Below are 24126 nucleotides of genomic sequence, written 5' to 3' on the forward strand. Positions count from 1 at the left end.
TGCAGGAGATCCGCTGAGACATAGAAAGGGAAATGGGAGCTAATAGGCTGCAGGAGATCTGCCGAGACATAGAGAGGGAAATGGGTGCTAATAGGCTGCAGGAGATCTGCCGAGACATAGAAAGGGAAATGGGTGCTAATAGGCTGCCGGAAATCTGCCGAGACATAGAGAGGGAAATGGGAGCTAATAGGCTGCAGGAGATCCGCTGAGACATAGAGAGGGAAATGGGTGCTAACAGGCTGCAGGAGATCTGCTGAGACATAGAAAGGGAAATGGGAGCTAATAGGCTGCAGGAGATCTGCTGAGACATAGAGAGGGAAATGGGTGCTAATAGGCTGCAGGAGATCCGCTGAGACAATGAAATGTGTATGAAATGGATGGATGTGCAGACACTCCCAGAAGATGATGTCATTATGAGTGGATATATATTTTTGCATTGTCCCCCCCAGAAGGATCAGGTTTGGCGGGATCGCTCTCATTAGCTATACATTTGTATTTTGTGTTCTGTGTTTGTAAGACTTTTCTATATGTAATAAGAGATGTTTGTTGAACAGTTGGTTACATAAGAGTTACATTTATTTCTTCTTCCTTTATTCAGTAATGTTTCATCTCCCGTAGTATCCCTGTAAGGTACATATTATACAGGAAGGGGGATTATGGGATGGATCTCGGGGCTGCAGTTCCTCTGAACTCCACAAGGTGGGGATCTCACCTATACTCACACAGGAAGTCTCTATGGAATACAGACAGGAAGTGATGTCAGGTACAGACAGGAAGTGATGTCAGGCACAGACAGGAAGTTCCAGATGAGAGGTGAGGCAGGAAGAAGTATAGAGGAGACGTTGGTGGAAGTGGCAGCAGAGGAGGTAATAAGATGTAATTTCCTATTTACAACAAATGTATATAAATCTGAGGCTCTTTTAGGAATGTTTGTGGCTTTAAAAAAATTAAAGGGGTTTTATAGCAACTTAAATGTGTAATATGTGTAACATTGCGCTGTTTATCTCCTCCTCCCCTCCCCCGCCTGTCTCCAGCACCGCACCCGGGGACTAGCAGGGAGGGGAGAGACCTTGCAGTGTAATGAGAACCGATTGGCTGCTCCTCAGGAAAGGGGAGTGTCTGGCTTATCCTTCTGTTCACTCCCAGAGCCGTTTTTGCATTTTTTGCACACGTTTAAAAAATCATTTTAGGCCTGAAGATGACATAAAACCCCCAAAATATCGATTTTCTGAAAGTAGAGACTTTAGAGAATAAAATAGTGGCAGTTCTAATTTTTATGTCACAAAATATTATCACAAAGTCTAGGAAATGCCAAATTTCATTAAAAAATTCACTTAAGCTGATTTCAGGGCACAAAAAAGCAATAAATGACTCATTTATGTGTAACAATATAAAAGCCGAGGTTGCAGCGAGTAAATAGATATCCAACATGTCAAACCTTAAGTTGTGTGTGCTGAAATGGTGACAACCTTTAGTCCCCGGTATTATCTATAGGGGACACATTTATAGCCCCTTCTAGGTCATCAGTATAGAGTACGGAGGAGGTCTGCTCCTAGAATTATCCTCTCATTCTGGTGTGACCGGCGATATGTAACGTGTATCGCAATCAATGTTATCACGTGTAGGCGCTCCAGCGTGTGCTCTTACATTTGGGTGCGCATATATGTGGGGGTGGGGAGCCTAAAAATTTTTTAAGGGGAGGAGTTATGTACTTGGGTGTAACTTTATTTGTTTACAATTAAAAAAAAGCATTTTTACTTAAAGGGACAATGTCCTCTATGAGATGACTTTTGATGACAGGTTCTCTTTATTGAGACATCCAGGGTCTAAAAGACCCCCAATGTCTCCCCTGTACTCCATTGGATGTAATGTAGTGCACATCGCACCGCATTACATTCTTTGCCGTCCTCGATGGTCGGGAAATCTGTCATAACGTCACTTCTGGGTCAGGACAAGAAGGGAGTGAACATGTCCGCTCTCCTCCATCCCCTCTACCCTCCGACACCCGCTGACCCGGGCCCACAGATGGGCAAGCAGAGCTGGGGAAGCATAGTAGGTACAGGAGAGGTTCACACAGACGGGGTGGCAGAGGCTGGCACCTGAAAGTAGAGCCCTGCGGCTTGCCCTCAGCAGGGATAAAGAATAAACACAATACTTGCCCGGCCCCCAGAACTACATATCCCGGGCGTCGGGTGATGTAAAGTGACCATCCCTGCATGATGAGCCGACATTGACCTCACAGCACTGCCTCAGAGCAAACTAGTCATAGGAAGGATCAGATTTATCATTCCTTGTCTGCAGATCTAATACTCATCAAAACCAGTTCAGAGACCAAACAAACCCAACAGAGAAAAGGGCCCCGGACCCCAAAATTGTAGTAACACTAAACAGTCCAAACAAAATGTCTTCCCATGGGGGGAGTAGTTCTTCAATGTCCAGCAACCCTCCTATTCCCCCCTCACATCCACATCCTATTATTGTGTGACCAATACCATCCAAATCATTCTTACTTTCATTTCCCAAAGTTATCCGTCTACAAGGAGACCTGTATAGATCACATGATGGCACCAATGAGGATGGAGGAGGACCGGAGTCACATGACTGAGAAGATACTAAACCTCACCCTGGAGATCATCTACCTGCTGACCGGAGAGGTGAGGAGGATTCTGGGAGGTCACATGACATCACTCTTATCTCTATTAATAAAACACAGACCTGACCGGAGAGGTGAGGAGGATTCTGGGAGGTCACATGACATCACTCTCATCTCTATTAATAAAACACAGACCTGACCGGAGAGGTGAGGAGGATTCTGGGAGGTCACATGACATCACTTGTCTATTCTGGTCAATAGACCATTTTATTTTTGCACACATTTAGATGATGTCAGGTGGTTGATATTGTTTTATTTGTCTCCTGATCTGTAGGATTATGTTGTAAAGAAGAAGTCTAGTGGGGAGCCAATCTCAGGAGGATGGAGCAGAACCCAGAGCCTCACCATGGTGCCTCCATCTCCTTCTCTGATACCTGAGAGGGAGAAAGAGCATAAGATTCTGGAACTGACCACCATGATGGTCCATCAGCTGACAGGAGAGGTGAGCGGTGCCGGGAATTCTGGGACATTCTCCAGTAACAGACAAGGGGTGTGTCTGGATGGTGACTGTATCATTGTGTGTGTCAGGTTCCTATAAGGTGTCAGGGTGTCACTGTCTATTTCTCCATGGAGGAGTGGGAGTATTTAGAAGGACACAAGGACCTCTACAAGGACGTCATGATGGACAATCAGCAGACTTTGGGTTTTGTGAAGATTGTAAGGAAGGAATTTCCCCGGAATGAGACGATATTGAAGCTCACCCTGGAGATCCTCAGCCTGCTGACTGGAGAGGTGAGTGTAATGAAGGGGTTAAATCTGACTCGGCTGTACACTGGGGGTATTCAGAGTCACTTGAAGTCTTCTGATGTTCTGTAATCAATAACGACATCCACACAAGTACTATGAATACATAAAGTGTCCGGACTCTATGAGATTTGGTTATAGCACAAGATGGCGGCATTGGTTATAGAAGAGAACAATCTCAGCTTTAGTCCAATCAGAGAGACCCATGATTACCAGCATGCCACGCCCACTGACCACTAAATCCATGGGTGACATTTCCTGGTGGGTCAGTGAGCCTTACTAGTAAACCATTAGTGACTCTATTATATGACTTCTAGAAGGAGCTATAAATCTGACCCCATTGTCATCATATCATTGGATGGACATGTCTGTCCTTTGCTGAGTCGGCACATTGTGGCCAATCCCTGGAGAATAAATCTAGAGCTGACCATAGAAGTGAGGGATTATGGGAGAGTGAGATTTATCTTTGTATCACACAGAACTGTACAGGAGTCATGAAGAAATCTACCGACAATGACACCAGAAGGAGATCTCATCGTATGACCACAAGATCCTCGAGAATCCAGAATCCCATCACCATCCCCCCACCTCCATCCCTGATCCCTACAAGACAGAAGACACAGAAGATTCTAGAAGTCACCAAGAAGATGATGGAGCTGCTGACAGGAGAGGTGAGCGGTGCCGGGAATTCTGGGACATTCTCCAGTAACAGACAAGGGATGTGTCTGGATGGTGACTGTATCATTGTGTGTGTCAGGTTCCTATAAGGTGTCAGGGTGTCACTGTCTATTTCTCCATGGAGGAGTGGGAGTATTTAGAAGGACACAAGGATCTCTACAAGGACGTCATGATGGACAATCAGCCGCCCCTCACATCACCGGGTAAGAGGAGACTTTATTGTAAAGGAGAGAGCAGTACGGAGGATCCACCTAGATCCCCCATCATCTGATAAACACATAGAAACACAGGATTCAGTCAGTGTGTGTGTTTCCTACAGATGGATCCAGTCATGGGAACCCACCAGAGAGATGTCCCCATCCTCTGTATTCCCGGGATTCCACACAGGAAGATCACATCATCCCTCCCCATTGCAAGGTTGGTGGGATGGAGCATCTAGAACATGGACTTGTGGAGATGATATGTGGAAGTGTATGTGACCTTACATTTTACAGATGATATTCTCTCTCATTTCCTTGATTTAGAGTGGAGATCCAATCGATATAGAATTTGAGGTGAAAGCAGAAGAAGAAGAGGCGTATGTGAGGGATGATCAGCAGTCTATGGAGGAGGATGGAATAACGGGGACATTTATAGAGGAGGACACTCCTACAGAGATCAGCACAGGTGGGTCATGAACACTAAATCCATTCCTCCACCCATACTGCTCACTGATTGGTTCAGAGTAGGGCGGGGACTGGGTGATATCAGCCTGTAATCCCCTGGTCACTTTCCTGAGCTGTGTTCCCCGTCCTGTATTCCTGGATTTCTCTCGGATAATCTTCCTTCTCTGTGCTGCAGACAAAAGAATCCAGGACTTTCCTACAGCAATCCCCCCCATCATGTATTATACATGGAGATCATATCCCCTCTTATGTATTATACATGGAGATCATATCCCCCCTTATGTATTATACATGGAGATCATATCCCCCCTTATGTATTATACATGGAGATCATATCCCCCCTTATGTATTATACATGGAGATCATATCCCCCCTTATGTATTATACATGGTGATCATATCCCCCTTATGTATTATACATGGAGATCATATCCCCCCTTATGTATTGTACATGGAGATCATATCCCCCCCTTATGTATTATACATGGAGATCATATCCCCCCTTATGTATTATACATGGAGATCATATCCTTCTTATGTATTATACATGGAGATCATATCCCCCCTTATGTATTATACATGGAGATCATATCCCCCCTTATGTATTATACATGGAGATCATATCCCCCCTTATGTATTATACATGGAGATCATATCCCCCCTTATGTATTATACATGGAGATCATATCCCCCCCTTATGTATTATACATGGAGATCATATCCCCCCTTATGTATTATACATGGAGATCATATCCCCCCTTATGTATTATACATGGAGATCATATCCCCCCTTATGTATTATACATGGAGATCATATCCCCCCTTATGTATTATACATGGTGATCATATCCCCCCCCTTATGTATTATACATGGAGATCATATCCCCCCTTATGTATTATACATGGAGATCATATCCCCCCTTATGTATTATACATGGAGATCATATCCCCCCTTATGTATTATACATGGAGATCATATCCCCCCCTTATGTATTATACATGGAGATCATATCCCCCCTTATGTATTGTACATGGAGATCATATCCCCCCCTTATGTATTATACATGGAGATCATATCCCCCCTTATGTATTATACATGGAGATCATATCCTTCTTATGTATTATACATGGAGATCATACCCCCCCTTATGTATTATACATGGAGATCATATCCCCCCTTATGTATTATACATGGGGATCATATCCCCCCTTATGTATTATACATGGAGATCATATCCCCCTTATGTATTATACATGGAGATCATATCCCCCCCTTATGTATTATACATGGAGATCATATCCCCCCCTTATGCATTATACATGGAGATCATATCCCCCTTATGTATTATACATGGAGATCATATCCCCCCTTATGTATTATACATGGAGATCATATCCCCCCCTTATGTATTATACATGGAGATCATATCCCCCCCTTATGTATTATACATGGAGATCATATCCCCCCCTTATGTATTATACATGGAGATCATATCCCCCCCTTATGTATTATACATGGAGATCATATCCCCCCCTTATGTATTATACATGGAGATCATATTCCCCCCTTATGTATTATACATGGAGATCATATCCCCCCTTATGTATTATACATGGAGATCATATCCCTCCTTATGTATTATACATGGAGATCATATCCCCCCCTTATGTATTATACATGGAGATCATATCCCCCCCTTATGTATTATACATGGAGATCATATCCCCCTTATGTATTATACATGGAGATCATATCCCCCCTTATGTATTATACATGGTGATCATATCCCCCCTTATGTATTATACATGGAGATCATATCCCCCCTTATGTATTATACATGGAGATCATATCCCCCCTTATGTATTATACATGGAGATCATATCCCCCCTTATGTATTATACATGGAGATCATATCCCCCCTTATGTATTATACATGGAGATCATATCCCCCCCTTATGTATTATACATGGAGATCATATCCCCCCTTATGTATTATACATGGAGATCATATCCCCCCCTTATGTATTATACATGGAGATCATATCCCCCCTTATGTATTATACATGGAGATCATATCCCTCCTTATGTATTATACATGGAGATCATATCCCCCCCTTATGTATTATACATGGAGATCATATCCCCCTTATGTATTATACATGGAGATCATATCCCCCCTTATGTATTATACATGGTGATCATATCCCCCCTTATGTATTATACATGGAGATCATATCCCCCCTTATGTATTATACATGGAGATCATATCCCCCCTTATGTATTATACATGGAGATCATATCCCCCCTTATGTATTATACATGGAGATCATATCCCCCCTTATGTATTATACATGGTGATCATATCCCCCCTTATGTATTATACATGGAGATCATATCCCCCCTTATGTATTATACATGGAGATCATACCCCCCCCTTATGTATTATACATGGAGATCATACCCCCCCCTTATGTATTATACATGGAGATCATATCCCCCCCTTATGTATTATACATGGAGATCATATCCCCCCTTATGTATTATACATGGAGATCATATCCCCCCTTATGTATTATACATGGAGATCATATCCCCCCCTTATGTATTATACATGGAGATCATATCCCCCCCTTATGTATTATACATGGAGATCATATTCCCCCTTATGTATTATACATGGAGATCATACCCCCCCTTATGTATTATACATGGAGATCATACCCCCCCTTATGTATTATACATGGTGATCATATCCCCCTTATGTATTATACATGGAGATCATATCCCCCCTTATGTATTATATATGGAGATCATATCCCCCCCTTATGTATTATACATGGTGATCATATCCCCCCTTATGTATTATAAATTGAGATCATATCCCCCCTTATGTATTATACATGGAGATCATATCCCCCCTTATGTATTATACATGGAGATCATGTCCCCCCTTATGTATTATACAGTTGCAAGAAAAAGTATGTGAACCCCTTGGGATTATGTGGAGTTTTGCATGAATTGGGCATAAAATGTGCTCTGAACGTCATCTAAGTCACAACAATAGAAGAACACAATCTGCTGAACATAATACTACACAAACATTAGATGTTGCCATGGTTTAATTGCACATAACATGTAAACATTCACAGTGCAGGGAGGAAAAAGTATGTGAACCTTTGGACTTAATAACTGGTTGACCCTCCTTTGGCAGCAATAACCTCAACCAAACGTTTCCTGTAGTTGCAGATCAGACCTGCACAACGATCTGGAGTCATTTTGGACCACTCCTCTTCACAAAACTGTTTCAGTGTAGCAATATTCTTGGGATGTCTGGTGTGAATCGCTCTCTTAAGGTCATGCCACAGCATTTCAATGGGATTGAGGTCAGGACTCTGACTAGGCCACTCCAGAAGGCGTATTCTGTACTGTTGCAGCCATTATTTTGTTGAATGACTTGTATCTTTGGGTCATTGTCCTGTTGCATCACCCATCCTCTGCGGAGCTTCAGTTGGCGGACAGATGGTCATACGTTTTCCTGCAAAATGTTTTGATAAACTCTGGAATTCATTTTCCCATCAATGACAACAATCCGTCCAGGCCCTGAGGCAGCAAAGCAGCCCCAAACCATGATGCTCCCTCCGCCATGTTTCACAGTGGGGATGAGGTTCTGATGTTGGTGTGCTGTGCCTTTTTTCTCCACACATAGTGTTGTGTGTTCTTCCCAAACAACTCAATCTTGGTGTCATCTGTCCACAGTATATTTTGCCAGTAGTGCTGTGGAACATCCAGGTGCTCTTTTGCAAACTTCAAACGTGCTGCAATATTCTTTTTGGACAGCAATGGCTTCCTCTGTGGTGTCCTCCCATGTACTCCATTCTTGTTTCATGTTTTCCTTATTGTAGATGTGTCAACAAAAATGTTAGCATGTGCCAGAGATGTCTGTAGGTCTTTAGCTGATACTCTGGGATTCTTCTTTACCTCATGCAGCATTCTGCGCTGTGCTCTTGCAGTCATTTTTACAGGACGACCACGCCTAGGGAGAGTAGCAACAGTGCTAAACTTTCTCCATTTGTAGACAGTCTGTCTTACCGTGGACACATGAACATCAAGGCTTTTGGAGATACTTTTGTAACCCTTTCCAGCTTCATGCAAGTCAACAATTCTTGATGGTGGGTCTTCTGAGAGCTCTTTTCTGCGAGGCATGGTTCACATCAGACAGTGCTTCTTGAAACCAGTAAACCCAAAACAGGTGTGTGTTTTTTAAGGGCAGGATAGCTGTCAGCAACACATCCAATATCATCACACTGATTGGAGTCAAGGTTGGCTCACTCCTGGCTCCAATTAGCTCTGGGAGAAGTCATTAAGCTAGGGCCTCACATACTTTTTCCTCCCTGCACTGTGAATGTTTACATGTTATGTGCAATTAAACCATGGCAACATCTAATGTTTGTGTAGTATTATGTTCAGCAGACTGTGTTCTTCTATTGTTGTGACTTAGATGACGTTCAGAGCACATTTTATGTCCAATTCATGCAAAACTCCACGTAATCCCAAGGGGTTCACATACTTTTTCTTGCAACTGTACATGGAGATCATATCCCCCCTTATGTATTATACATGGAGATCATACCCCCCTTATGTATTATACATGGAGATCATATCCCCCCCTTATGTATTATACATGGAGATCATATCCCCCCCTTATGTATTATACATGGAGATCATATCCCCCCTTATGTATTATACATGGAGATCATATCCCCCCTTATGTATTATACATGGAGATCATATCCCCCCCTTATGTATTATACATGGAGATCATATCCCCCCTTATGTATTATACATGGAGATCATATCCCCCCTTATGTATTATACATGGAGATCATATCCCCCCTTATGTATTATACATGGAGATCATATCCCCCCTTATGTATTATACATGGAGATCATATCCCCCCTTATGTATTATACATGGAGATCATATCCCCCCCCTTATGTATTATACATGGAGATCATATCCCCCCCCTTATGCATTATACATGGAGATCATATCCCCCTTATGTATTATACATGGAGATCATATCCCCCTTATGTATTATACATGGAGATCATATCCCCCTTATGTATTATACATGGAGATCATATCCCCCCCTTATGTATTATACATGGAGATCATATCCCCCCTTATGTATTATACATGGAGATCATACCCCCCTTATGTATTATACATGGAGATCATATCCCCCCCTTATGTATTATACATGGAGATCATATCCCCCCTTATGTATTATACATGGAGATCATACCCCCCTTATGTATTATACATGGAGATCATATCCCCCCCTTATGTATTATACATGGAGATCATATCCCCCCTTATGTATTATACATGGAGATCATATTCCCCCTTATGTATTATACATGGAGATCATACCCCCCTTATGTATTATACATGGAGATCATATCCCCCCCTTATGTATTATACATGGAGATCATATCCCCCCTTATGTATTATACATGGAGATCATATCCCCCCTTATGTATTATACATGGAGATCATATCCCCCCCTTATGTATTATACATGGAGATCATATCCCCCCCTTATGTATTATACATGGAGATCATATCCCCCCTTATGTATTATACATGGAGATCATATCCCCCCTTATGTATTATACATGGAGATCATATCCCCCTTATGTATTATACATGGTGATCATATCCCCCCTTATGTATTATACATGGAGATCATATCCCCCCTTATGTATTATACATGGAGATCATATCCCCCCTTATGTATTATACATGGAGATCATATCCCCCTTATGTATTATACATGGTGATCATATCCCCCCCTTATGTATTATACATGGAGATCATATCCCCCTTATGTATTATACATGGTGATCATATCCCCCCTTATGTATTATACATGGAGATCATATCCCCCCTTATGTATTATACATGGAGATCATATCCCCCCTTATGTATTATACATGGAGATCATATCCCCCTTATGTATTATACATGGTGATCATATCCCCCCCTTATGTATTATACATGGAGATCATATCCCCCCCTTATGTATTATACATGGAGATCATATCCCCCTTATGTATTATACATGGAGATCATATCCCCCTTATGTATTATACATGGAGATCATATCCCCCCTTATGTATTATACATGGAGATCATATCCCCCCTTATGTATTATACATGGAGATCATATCCCCCCCTTATGTATTATACATGGAGATCATATCCCCCCTTATGTATTATACATGGAGATCATATCCCCCTTATGTATTATACATGGAGATCATATCCCCCCTTATGTATTATACATGGTGATCGTATCCCCCCTTATGTATTATACATGGAGATCATATCCCCCTTATGTATTATACATGGTGATCATATCCCCCCCTTATGTATTATACATGGAGATCATATCCCCCCCTTATGTATTATACATGGAGATCATATCCCCCTTATGTATTATACATGGAGATCATATCCCCCTTATGTATTATACATGGAGATCATATCCCCCCTTATGTATTATACATGGAGATCATATCCCCCCCTTATGTATTATACATGGAGATCATATCCCCCCTTATGTATTATACATGGAGATCATATCCCCCTTATGTATTATACATGGAGATCATATCCCCCCTTATGTATTATACATGGAGATCATATCCCCCCCTTATGTATTATACATGGAGATCATATCCCCCCTTATGTATTATACATGGAGATCATATCCCCCTTATGTATTATACATGGAGAATCATATCCCCCCTTGGGATTTTTAATATCAGACCCGATATTGTTTATAAATATATTAATAAGTCGGGGTCCCAACACTGAACCTTGGGGTACTCCACTAACCCCTTCCATTGAAGACACTGAACCTTGGGGTATCCCACTAATTACACTGAACCTTGGGGTACCCCACTAATCACACTGAACCTTGGGGTACCCCACTAATCACACTGGACCTTGGGGTACCCCACTAATCACACTGAACCTTGGGGTATCCCATTAACAATAAACTTTGGGATACACCACTGATGACACTGAACCTTGGGGTACTCTACTAACACTGAACCTTGGGGTACTCCCACTAAGAACAGTGAACTTTGCGGTACCCAACTGGCACCCCCAGACCATTCAGAGTATGAATCATTACCCACTACTCTCTGAATACCATCTTTTAGCCAGTTTCCTATCCATTTACATTCAGATTTTTCCAGCCCATAGACTTTACCTTACACATTTGCCGTGTGTGGGGAACTGTGTCCAAGTATACCACGTCCACCATCACCCCTCTGTCCAAGTATACCACGTCCACCGCCACCCCTCTGTCCAAGTATACCACGTCCACCGCCACCCCTCTGTCCAAGTATACCACGTCCACCGCCACCCCTCTGTCCAAGTATACCATGTCCACCGCCACCCCTCTGTCCAATTATACCACGTCCACCGCCACCCCTCTGTCCAAGTATACCATGTCCACCGCCACCCCTCTGTCCAAGTATACCACGTCCACCTCCACCCCTCTGTCCAAGTATACCACGTCCACCGCCACCCCTCTGTCCAAGTATACCACGTCCACCTCCACCCCTCTGTCCAAGTATACCATGTCCACCGCCACCCCTCTGTCCAAGTATACCATGTCCACCGCCACCCCTCTGTCCAAGTATACCACGTCCACCGCCACCATTCTGTCCAAGGATTTGCTCACCTCCAATCTAACCTGTTTCATGATGGTTTAATCCCAGCTCACCTCTACATGTTGTCTACAGTAAACATTTAAGCTTCCACTGATTACAGAATACTAATACTGAGAGTCCTGACCCTTATACTATATAACTTGTACATTACATACTCCTGACCCCTGCACTATATACTCTATGTTGTACATTACATCCTCCTGACCCCTGCACTATATACTCTATGTTGTACATTACATACTCCTGACCCCTGCACTATGTACTCTATGTTATACATTACATACTCCTGACCCCTGTAGTATATACTTTGTTGTATTTTACATCCTCCTGACCCCTGCACTATATACTTTATGTTGTACATTACATCCTCCTGACCCCTGCACTATATATTCTGTGTTGTACATGACAACTTCTGAGCTCTGCACTATATACTTCGTTGTACATTACATACTCTTGACCCCCCCCCCCACTATATACTTTATGTTATACATTACATACTCCTGATCCCTTGCACTATATCAGTGGTCGGCAAGCCGTGGCTCGCGAGCCACATGCGACTCTTTACACACTCTAATGCGGCTCTTCTGTGTGCCGGGCGCCCGCTCCCCTCCCTCCTCTCGGGCGGCCGCCCCAAAAGTCAGGACTCTGCAGCTAGCCCAGCAATGGGCAAACTTTGGCCCGCGGGCCGTATATGGCCCGGCGGACCTTTTAATCCGGTCCGCGGAGCTTGGCAAACACTGGCTGTCAGGATGTAGGCGGGGGAGCGTAACGAACTTCTCTCCTCTCACAGTCCGCCCTGAAGACCGGAACGGCGCGGGAACACGGCGAGAGGAATGCGCGGAGCAAAGGTAAGTGAATTGACACAGTATGGGAGATGAATTACTATATGGGGGATGAATTACTATGGGGGATGAATTACTATAGGGGGGATGAATTACTATAGGGGGGATGAATTACTATATGGGGGATGAATTACTATGGGGGATGAATTACTATAGGGGGGATGAATTACTATATGGGAGATGAATTACTATATGGGGGATGAATTACTATATGGGAGATGAATTACTATATGGGGGATGAATTACTATGGGGGATGAATTACTATAGGGGGGATGAATTACTATGGGGGATGAATTACTATATGGGGGATGAATTACTATATGGGGGATGAATTACTATATGGGGGATGAATTACTATAGGGGTAATGAATTACTATATGGGGGATGAATTACTATGGGGGATGAATTACTATAGGGGGGATGAATTACTATATGGGGGATGAATTACTATGGGGGATGAATTACTATATTGGGGATGTATTTTCAGTTTTAAAAATGTGGCTCTCAAAATAAATTTCATTCGTGGTTTTGGCGAGATTTGGCTCAGTTGAAAAAAAAGGTTGCCCACCACTGCACTATATACTCTATGTTGTACATTACATCCTCCTGACCCCTGCACTATATACTCTATGTTGTACATTACATACTCCTGACCCCTGCTCTATATACTCTGTTGTACATTCCATACTCCTGACCCCTGCACTATATACTTTATGTTGTACATTACATACTCCTGACCCTCCCCGCACTATATACTCTATATTGTACATTACATCCTCCTGACCCCTGCACTATATACTCTATGTTGTACATTACATACTCCTGACCCCTGCACTATATACTCTGTGTTGTACATTACATACTCCTGACCCCTGCACTATATACTCTATGTTGTACATTACATACTCTTGACTCCTGCACTATATACTCTATGTTGTACATTACATACTTCTGACCCCTGCACTATATACTTTATGTTGTACATTACATACTCCTGGCCCTCCCCGCACTATACACTCTATGTTGTACATTACATACTCCTGACCCTCCCCGCACTATACACTCTATATTGTACATTACATACTCCTGACCCCTGCACTATATACTCTATGTTGTACATTACATACTCCTGACCCCTGCACTATATACTCTATGTTGTACATTACATCCTCCTGACCCCTGCACTATATACTTTAAAGGCAAATTTGTCTTTTTTAGATTTTTGATCAAATCAAACATTACATAACAGGAAAATTATAAGAATATCAACAATAAAATGGGCAAGAATAAAGCACAATATAGGTAGTAGTATGATTCATGGGGATGGAGGAATACGTATCCAACCAGAGCTACAAAAGAGGTGTCCCCAAAGAGGTGATATTCAACAATAACAAAATCATACCATAAAGCCTAGAAAATATACCCAATCAGAGAGCAAGGGAGAAAAGGGGGGGAGGGAAGGAGAATGGAGACATCAGATCGAAAGATATTGAAGGAAGAGAGGAAAGTAAAGGGAGAGAGTCAGGAGACAGGCATGGTGACAAGTGCAGACAAGGTGGGAGGGAAGGAGAAGGGAGACATCAGATGGAAAGATATTGAAGGAAGAGAGGAAAGTAAAGGGAGAGAGTCAGGAGACAGGCATGGTGACAAGGGCAGACAAGGGGGGAGGGAAGGAGAAGGGAGACATCAGATGGAAAGATATTGAAGGAAGAGATGAAAGTAAAGGGAGAGAGTCAGGAGACAGGCATGGTGACAAGTGCAGACAAGGAGGGGAGGGAAGGAGAAGGGAGACATCAGATGGAAAGATATTGAAGGAAGAGAGGAAAGTAAAGGGAGAGAGTCAGGAGACAGGCATGGTGACAAGTGCAGACAAGGTGACCATCCATCGGTATCCCAGCAGGGTGATCCCACTGGTTGTACCCCAGCATGGACTACAGAGCCTCACCGAGGAACACACCAGGGGGAGTGGGCACAACTCCATTAAAGCACAACAGGGGAACACAAGTCTCGGAGTAATAAAGAGGAGGAGAAATGGGGCCAGACTGACCACAACTTGTGTTTATCGTAGGTATCATTAGCAAATGCCAGCATTTCCTCCATACACATGGCATCATGAAGTACCGAGACCCACAGGGGGAGAGGCGGGGGAGTAGCCAATTTCCAAAAGAGAGGTATCAATTGGCAGGTCGCGGATAGAGAGTAACACAGCAAATTTTTCTTCTGCACAGCCAGTGAACCCGGTAAGATAGAGAGGAGAGCAATTTCCGGGGAGGGGGTCAAGGACTCCCCATAAATCTTGTCATATAGAGCAAAGACCTGCCACCAGAAGGGGTGTATTAGGTCGCAGTCCCACCAGATATGGAGCTTTGGTACAGCCCCAGCATAGATTGGATGTACAAGGAACTATTCTGTGTAAAGAGACGGGGTCTCTGTACCATCGAGAAAGGGGCTTAACCGTTTCAATACCGGGCAATTTTACACCTTCCTGCACAGGCCAGTTATCACGTTTCAGCGCTCTTACACTTTGAATGACAATTGCGCGGTCATACAACATTGTACCCAAACTAAAATTGTATCATTTTCTTCACACAACTAGAGCTTTCTTTTGGTGGTATTTAATCACCGCTGGGGTTTTTATTTTTTGCTAAATTAACAAAAAAAACAAAACATTTTGAAAAAAACACACGTTTTTCTTTGTTTCTGTTATAAAAGTTTGCAAATAAATAATTGTTCTTCATAAATTTAGGCCGAGATGTATTCTGCTACATGTCTTTGGTGAAAATAACCCAAATTAGGATGTATTATTTAGTTTGTAGGAAAGTTATAGAGTTCACAAACTATGGTATAGATCTGAATATTGATCAATCCTGAAGTACTGACAGCCAATCTCATTTCTTGAGGTCCAAGAATGTCAGAACAGTACAGATATCCCCCAAATGTCAGGACGGTACAGATATCCCCCAAATGTCAGGACGGTACAGATATCCCCCAAATGTCAGGACGGTACAGATATCCCCCAAATGTCAGGACGGTACAGATATCCCCCAAATGTCAGGACGGTACAGATATCCCCCAAATGTCAGAACGGTACAGATATCCCCCAAATGTCAGAACGGTACAGATATCCCCCAAATGTCAGAACGGTACAGATATCCCCCCAAATGTCAGGACAGTACAGGTATCCCCCAAATGTCAGGACAGGACAGATATCCCCCAAATGTCAGGACGGGACAGATATCCCCCAAATGTCAGGACGGGACAGATATCCCCCAAATGTCAGGACGGGACAGATATCCCCCAAATGTCAGGACGGTACAGATATCCCCCAAATGTCAGGACGGTACAGATATCCCCCAAATGTCAGGACGGTACAGATATCCCCCAAATGTCAGGACGGTACAGATATCCCCCAAATGTCAGGACGGTACAGATATCCCCCAAATGTCAGGACGGTACAGATATCCCCCAAATGTCAGGACGGTACAGATATCCCCCAAATGTCAGGACGGTACAGATATCCCCCAAATGTCAGGACGGTACAGATATCCCCCAAATGACCCCTTTTTGAAGAGTAGACAGTCCAACATACTTCATAAGAGGCATAGCGAGTTTTTTGAAATTGTATTTTTTTTGTCATTTTTCAGAAAATGAAAAAATTTAAAAAATTTGTTTCACTATTTTTTTTTACATACTGTCACCAGTGCAGTACAGCGTCATCATATAACTGGCATGGCGGTGATCAGGGACACTGACTGGTGACAGTATGAAAAAAAAAATATATATATTTTTTTTTATTTATTTTTTTTTTAAATTTTCATATTTTACTATGTGAAGTGATCAGTATTTTTTTTTTTTACACAATTTGCTTATAGCAAAGAATTACTTTGCTATAAGCAAGCATTTACCTGAATGACATCGATTCATTCAGGGTTTTTTTTTTTTGTGCTTAGCTGTGACTTGGCCACAGCTAATCACATGACATGTGCATGTGATTAGCTGTGACCATTCACAGCTAGACACTAGTATACAATGGATGGCATGAATGAAGCCATCCATTGTATACAACTGTCATGTGACCTGCTGTGATTGGTCACAGCAGGTCACATGGTATCGGTAATGGGGTCCGATACTCAGATCTGTCATCAGCTGTGTCTGAGGTACATGGCCGGTGACAGATCGTGCCGCTGCGTGGCTCTGCAGGAGTGCAATCTGCACCTGTGCGGGATGACGCCATATGGCGTCCACCCGGAACGCTGATGACATTTGCCGGCTGCCATTCGGCCATAGGGCGGGGGGCAAATGGTTAAAGTTCTTTTCTTGTGAATAACAAGAAATAGAGGTGAAATGGAATGACATGGACCAGTCAGCCGCCAAGATGTCTTTATCGAGATCTCGTGCCCACGCCTTGGTGTAGGGAGGGAGATCGGAATAAAGAGCATTGTGTAGACCTTTATATAAGGAGGCTAGGGCATGTCTAGGCAGATTAGAGAGGGAGCATAGCCGCTCAAACTCAGTAAGCGGACAATGAATGTCGGAAGAAGAGTGTAGGAGTTTGCAAAATGTGGATAAGTGTAAAGTGGTCAACCAATCCCGAGATCCGCCCCGCAGGAGCGGAAGACCTGATTGAGGGCAGATAAAGTCTTGGGCTACGGGCCATAAGGTGCGTGTAAAGGGACCAATGACAGAAGAGCCCAAGCCCTGAGGGAGAGCAGGGTTGTCAAACGGGTGATAAAGGAGAGGGATCAGACGATAAAAGAGCAACAATGTCCTGTTGGTACCACAATCACATTACAGCCACAGTCAATAGGGATAGGCTGAGAAAACGCCGGTGGTCTCGACTATAACCCCACGGCAAAGCCCGAAGATCGACCGGAGACAAATCTTGTTCAATCATACAAGAGGCTTTAAGTTAGGGCCTGGGAAACCAGTCAAGGATCCGGGCCAGCAGTATGGCTCTGTAGTATAGTTCAAAGTCCGGTAAACCTACTCCGCCTCCGGACTTCGGGTATGGAAGCACCCTATATTTTAATCATGAGAAACCTTGGCGCCAAATCTAATTGAAAGGGAATGTAGGGAGAGGAAGAAACTCTTAGGGACAGTAATTGGTACAGTCTGGAAAACTTATAGTAATTTCAGTAAGGTGTCCATTTTGAGGGTGTTGATGCGGCCGAACCAGGACAAGGCCAAAGCACCCCAGGACGCCAGATCCTTTTGGATATGAGAAACCAAGGGTAAGTGTGATGGAAGCATAAGGAGGACAGAACACACAAGGCAGATGGCAAACACTTAAAGCTTTATTAAAACAGACAACAGTCACTCAATGGGGAGTAGTGCAGGGAGAGAGAGTCCAAAATACTTGTAATCCAGCCCCGGTGGGCAAAGTTAAAGTCTACACAGCAATTTGTAATCCAAGAGGCAGTTCATAAGCAGTCAGATAGCACAAGGGAAGCATACACTCATGCAGGGCTGATGCGGTGGTCTCAGGCAGAGCTGATGTGGTGGTCTCAGGAAAAGCTGACAGCATTTCAGGCAGGGCTGATGTAGCTTCAGGGGTCCCCCTTCCTTCAATGGGGCTCAGGCAGAGCCAGGGGGCCACTATAGTCCAGCCGCAGCTGGACCCCTCAGTAGTTGCACAGCAGAAATAGCACACAGGAGAGGCCAGCACTGACCTCTTAAACCCCCTGAGCAGGACGAGAGGTGGAGGGGGGTCATTAGCAGGATGACAATAATTGAGTTTAGGGACATTTTGGATGACACTGGAGAGAATGGACAGGAATGGAACTACAGTAATTTAATTTGTAGCTGTAAACAGAAAGGACTGGTTGGACAGGATGGACACTGAAACACAATAATTGAATTTGCAGCTGTAAACAGAAAGGACTGGTTGGACAGGATGGACACAATAATTGAGTTTGCAGCTGTAAACAGTGTAACAGTGGGGAAAATACATTAATACAAAAGTAAGGCACTAATTAGTGGGCAAGATATTATAATTAGGCAAACGACTGGTTGGACAGGATGGACACAATGTAGGACATCTGGGCACAACACAATATTTAGATTTGTAGCTGCAAATAAGATAACAATGGGGGAGGATACACTAATTTAATTTGGGACCTTTGTGGAGGGGCGCAAGCCCAAACCTATCTGTTCTAAAGTAAGACGTAAGAAACGCCAATCAACGTGATTGAACGCTTTCTCGGCATCAAATGAGAGGAGGCAAGCCTTTAAGCCATGTCGCTTGATATAAGAGATGAGATGGACAGTTTTAGAGGTGTTATCCCTAGCCTCACGACCTGGGACAAAACCAACCTGATCACAATGATCCAAAGTTGGTAAAAAAGGTGAGAGGCAGTTCGCTAAAAGCTTCACAAAAAGCTTAACATCTAGGTTAGGTAGAGATATTGGGTGGTAGCTACCGCAGAGAGATGGGTCTTTATCCGGCTTCGGGATAACCGAAATGTTGGCCAACAAAAAGGCTGACGAAGGCACATTCAGATCGTCGATGGTAATAAAAGCTTGGGCTAAAAGTGGGGCCAGTGAGGCGGCAAAAAATTTGTAAAAGCAAGGGGTAAACCTGTCCAAGCCCGGGCACTTACCTGCCTTCAGGGCCTTGATCGCCCTAAGGACTTCCACAGTCGAGAAGGGCTCTTCCAGAGCCAATGCATCCTGAGTATCTAAGACAGGCAGTGCCGTCTCCGTAATGTATTGAGACATAGCCGTAAGAGAAGAAGCAGGAAGAGTATCAGGATGCACTGCGGATAGGTTATAACTAGAGATGAGCGAAGTATTCAAAAATTCGATTCGACTGATTCGGCGAATTCGTGGAAAATATTCGATTCGAGTCGAATATATTCGCTGTGAATTTAACTTAAAAAAGGGTGTTTCTAGGCTTCAGAGAGACTTAATATTAGTGCAGAACACTGTACCTTTAATTTAAATGCCCTTGGAGTCTGCTGGGGAAGAGAAATAATACTGTCAGTCAGTATGACATGCAGATGAGTGCCGTCGATCTTAGAATCACCGCACACTTCACTCATTTGGCCAGTCACGGGGCCAAAACCAGTGTTTGGAGCTACAGTGTGGCGGTGGAGGCAGCAGCAATGGGAGGCCATACAGCAACCTATGACAAAATGGAAACCAGCAGGAGTGTGAGGAGACCTGAAAGTGGCACATGGCAGAGTGGGAGCAATGGGAGGCGGTACAGGGACCCAGGTCACACTGTGGGCCCAGCAGCAGCGTGACCAGGCGGTACGGGGGCCCATGGCAGATTTGGGGCCTGGCAGCACCTATGGGAGGCCTGTAATCTGCCAGCAACCTATGACAAAATGGAAAACCGCAGGAGTGTGAGGAGACCTCAAAGTGGCACATGGCAGAGTGGGAGCAATGGGAGGCGGTACAGGGACCCAGGTCACACTGTGGGCTCAGCAGCAGCGTGACCAGGCGGTACGGGGGCCCATGGCAGATTTGGGGCCTGGCAGCACCTATGGGAGGCCTGTAATCTGCCAGCAAACTATGACAAAATGGAAAACCGCAGGAGTGTGAGGAGACCTCAAAGTGGCACATGGCAGAGTGGGAGCAATGGGAGGTGGTACAGGGACCCAGGTCACACTGTGGACCCAGCAGCAGCGTGACCAGGCGGTACGGGGGCCCATGGCAGATTTGGGGCCTGGCAGCACCTATGGGAGGCCTGTAATCTGCCAGCAACCTATGACAAAATGGAAAACCGCAGGAGTGTGAGGAGACCTCAAAGTGGCACATGGCAGAGTGGGAGCAATGGGAGGCGGTACAGGGACCCAGGTCACACTGTGGGCCCAGCAGCAGCGTGACCAGGCGGTACGGGGGCCCATGGCAGATTTGGGGCCTGGCGGCACCTATGGGAGGCCTGTAATCTGCCAGCAACCTATGACAAAATGGAAAACCGCAGGAGTGTGAGGAGACCTCAAAGTGGCACATGGCAGAGTGGGAGCAATGGGAGGCGGTACAGGGACCCAGGTCACACTGTGGGCTCAGCAGCAGCGTGACCAGGCGGTACGGGGGCCCATGGCAGATTTGGGGCCTGGCAGCACCTATGGGAGGCCTGTAATCTGCCAGCAAACTATGACAAAATGGAAAACCGCAGGAGTGTGAGGAGACCTCAAAGTGGCACATGGCAGAGTGGGAGCAATGGGAGGCGGTACAGGGACCCAGGTCACACTGTGGGCCCAGCAGCAGCGTGACCAGGCGGTACGGGGGCCCATGGCAGATTTGGGGCCTGGCAGCACCTATGGGAGGCCTGTAATCTGCCAGCAACCTATGACAAAATGGTAAACCGCAGGAGTGTGAGGAGACCTCAAAGTGGCACATGGCAGAGTGGGAGCAATGGGAGGCGGTACAGGGACCCAGGTCACACTGTGGGCTCAGCAGCAGCGTGACCAGGCGGTACGGGGGCCCATGGCAGATTTGGGGCCTGGCGGCACCTATGGGAGGCCTGTAATCTGCCAGCAACCTATGACAAAATGGAAAACCGCAGGAGTGTGAGGAGACCTCAAAGTGGCACATGGCAGAGTGGGAGCAATGGGAGGCGGTACAGGGACCCAGGTCACACTGTGGACCCAGCAGCAGCGTGACCAGGTGGTACGGGGGCCCATGGCAGATTTGGGGCCTGGCAGCACCTATGGGAGGCCTGTAATCTGCCAGCACCCTATGACAAAAAATGGAACACACCAGCAGTGTGAGGAGACCTGAAAGTGGCACATGTTTGGGGCATGATTCATGGCGGATTTAGTCAGTTGTGTCAGGAACTGGTGGTTTGAAATCCAGACTAATCCACGCCTGATTCATTTTCACAAACGTGAGTCTCTCCACACTTTGGGTGGACAGTCGTGTCCTCCGCGGAGTTACAATACCTCCTGCCGCACTAAACACGTGCTCCGATGCCACGCTACTGGCCGGGCATGACAGCCTTTCAAGGGCAAATTCAGCTAGTTGGGGCCAAAGGTCAAGTTTTGTTGCCCAGTAGTCAAGGGGATTGTCTACCTCGGTTGGCAGGGTGCTATCCAAGTAGGCCTAAGCCTGTTGTTTGAGGTCCTGCTCCAGGTCCACCTGATGCTGCTGCTGCTGTGGCTGGTTAGTAGTTTCCTCACTGCGCTGGTGAAGAAAGCTACTCATCATCGACTGCAGACTGAGGCAGCCGCTGCTGGTGGAGCTGCCACTGCTCCTACCACCCCACCCCTCCCCTGCTGCCATGGCAGCGGAACGCGAGCGCACAGGGCCCACAGTGTCTGAGGATGGACGTTGGCGCAGAAAGGCAGAGACCAGCTGACTACATAGGTGGTTTTTATAGTACGTTATTTTGGCCTCCCTCTCAGCAGGTGTGAAAAAGGCCACCATTTTTGAACGGTAGCGAGGGTCCAACAAGGTGGACAGCCAAAAGTCATCCCTCTGTCTGATGGTTATTATTTGGCTGTCGCTACGCAAGCAAGCGAGCATGCTATGGGCCATTTGTGCCAAGGAATGCGAGGGACTCCCTGCCTCCATCTCCACAGCATACTGCCACGGTGCGTCTGGGTCCTCTGTCTCCTCCTCCTCTACCAGATTCTCCTGCTCCTCCACTCCTGTCCGCTGAGTGGAAAAACCACCCATTTCACTCAATAATTCCTGAGCACCAATGTCCTCCTCTACCTCCTCCTCTTCTTCCTGTCCTGCCCCCACAGGGGTCATGTGGCGTTGAGATCTGTGCGCCACGTCTACCGCACCCTGACCAGCCATTGTTAACAGCATTTGTTCCAGGACGTGCAACAGAGGAATGACGTCGTTCATCCCATAGTCCTGCCGACTCACGAATAGCGTGGCCTCCTCAAAGGGCCTGAGCAAGCGCAGGTGTCACGCATGAGCTGCCAATGGCTGACATCTAAGTTACACAGGGAGTACCTTTATCCGCTTGTAACATCAGGAAATCGGTGATGGCCTTTCGCTGTTTGTAAAGGCGGTCTAACATATGTAGGGTTGAATTCCACCTTGTTGCAATGTCACAGCATGAGGAGTCGGTACGGGGGCCCACGGCAGATTACGTGCCTGGCAGCAGCAATGGGAGGCCCGTAATCTGCCAGCACCCTATGTCAAAAAATTGAACACACCAGCAGTGTGAGGAGACCTGAAAGTGGCACATGGCAGAGTGTGGCGATGGAGACAGCAGCAGTGGGAGGCCGTACAGGGACCCATGACACACTCTGGACTTGGCAGCAGCATGAGGAGGCGGTATAGGGGCCCATGGCAGATTAGGGGCCTGGCAGCAGCTATGGGAGGCCCGTAATCTGCCAACACCCTATGTCAAAAAATTGAACACACCAGCAGTGTGAGGAGACCTGAAAGTGGCACATGGCATGAGAGACTGTGGACCTGGCAGCAGCATGAGGAGGCGGTATAGGGGCCCATGGCAGATTAGGGGCCTGGCAGCAGCTATGGGAGGCCCGTAATCTGCCAGCACCCTATGTCAAAAAATTGAACACACCAGCAGTGTGTGAGGAGACCTGAAAGTGGCACATGGCAGAGTGTGGCGATGGAGACAGCAGCAATGGGAGGCCGTACAGGGACCCATGAGAGACTCTGGACCTGGCAGCAGCATGAGGAGGTGGTACAGGGGCCCATGGCAGATTAGGGGCCTGGCAGCAGCTATGGGAGGCCCGTAATCTGCCAGCACCCTATGTCAAAAAATTGAACACACCAGCAGTGTGTGAGGAGACCTGAAAGTGGCACATGGCAGAGTGTGGCGATGGAGACAGCAGCAATGGGAGGCCGTACAGGGACCCATGA

At 45.5% G+C, this 24126-nt stretch overlaps 1 protein-coding gene across 1 annotated transcript in view; it reads left to right on the plus strand.

Annotated features, from left to right (window-relative positions):
* Positions 1 to 2940: 2940 nt before the first annotated feature.
* The window catches only part of LOC149428502 (uncharacterized), a 95605-nt gene continuing 74419 nt past the window's right edge, over positions 2941 to 24126 (plus strand). The window contains 5 exon segments of the mRNA XM_089667330.1: positions 2941 to 3095; positions 3182 to 3385; positions 4155 to 4278; positions 4395 to 4492; positions 4600 to 4741. Of these exon segments, the coding sequence (XP_089523456.1) occupies positions 3000 to 3095; positions 3182 to 3385; positions 4155 to 4278; positions 4395 to 4492; positions 4600 to 4741 (664 nt within the window). The 5' untranslated portion in view covers positions 2941 to 2999.

The sequence above is a fragment of the Staurois parvus genome, unplaced genomic scaffold (genome assembly GCF_062004578.1).
Source record: "Staurois parvus isolate SC_StPar_1 unplaced genomic scaffold, SC_StPar_1.0 ptg003186l, whole genome shotgun sequence".
NCBI classification, from domain to species: domain Eukaryota; kingdom Metazoa; phylum Chordata; class Amphibia; order Anura; family Ranidae; genus Staurois; species Staurois parvus.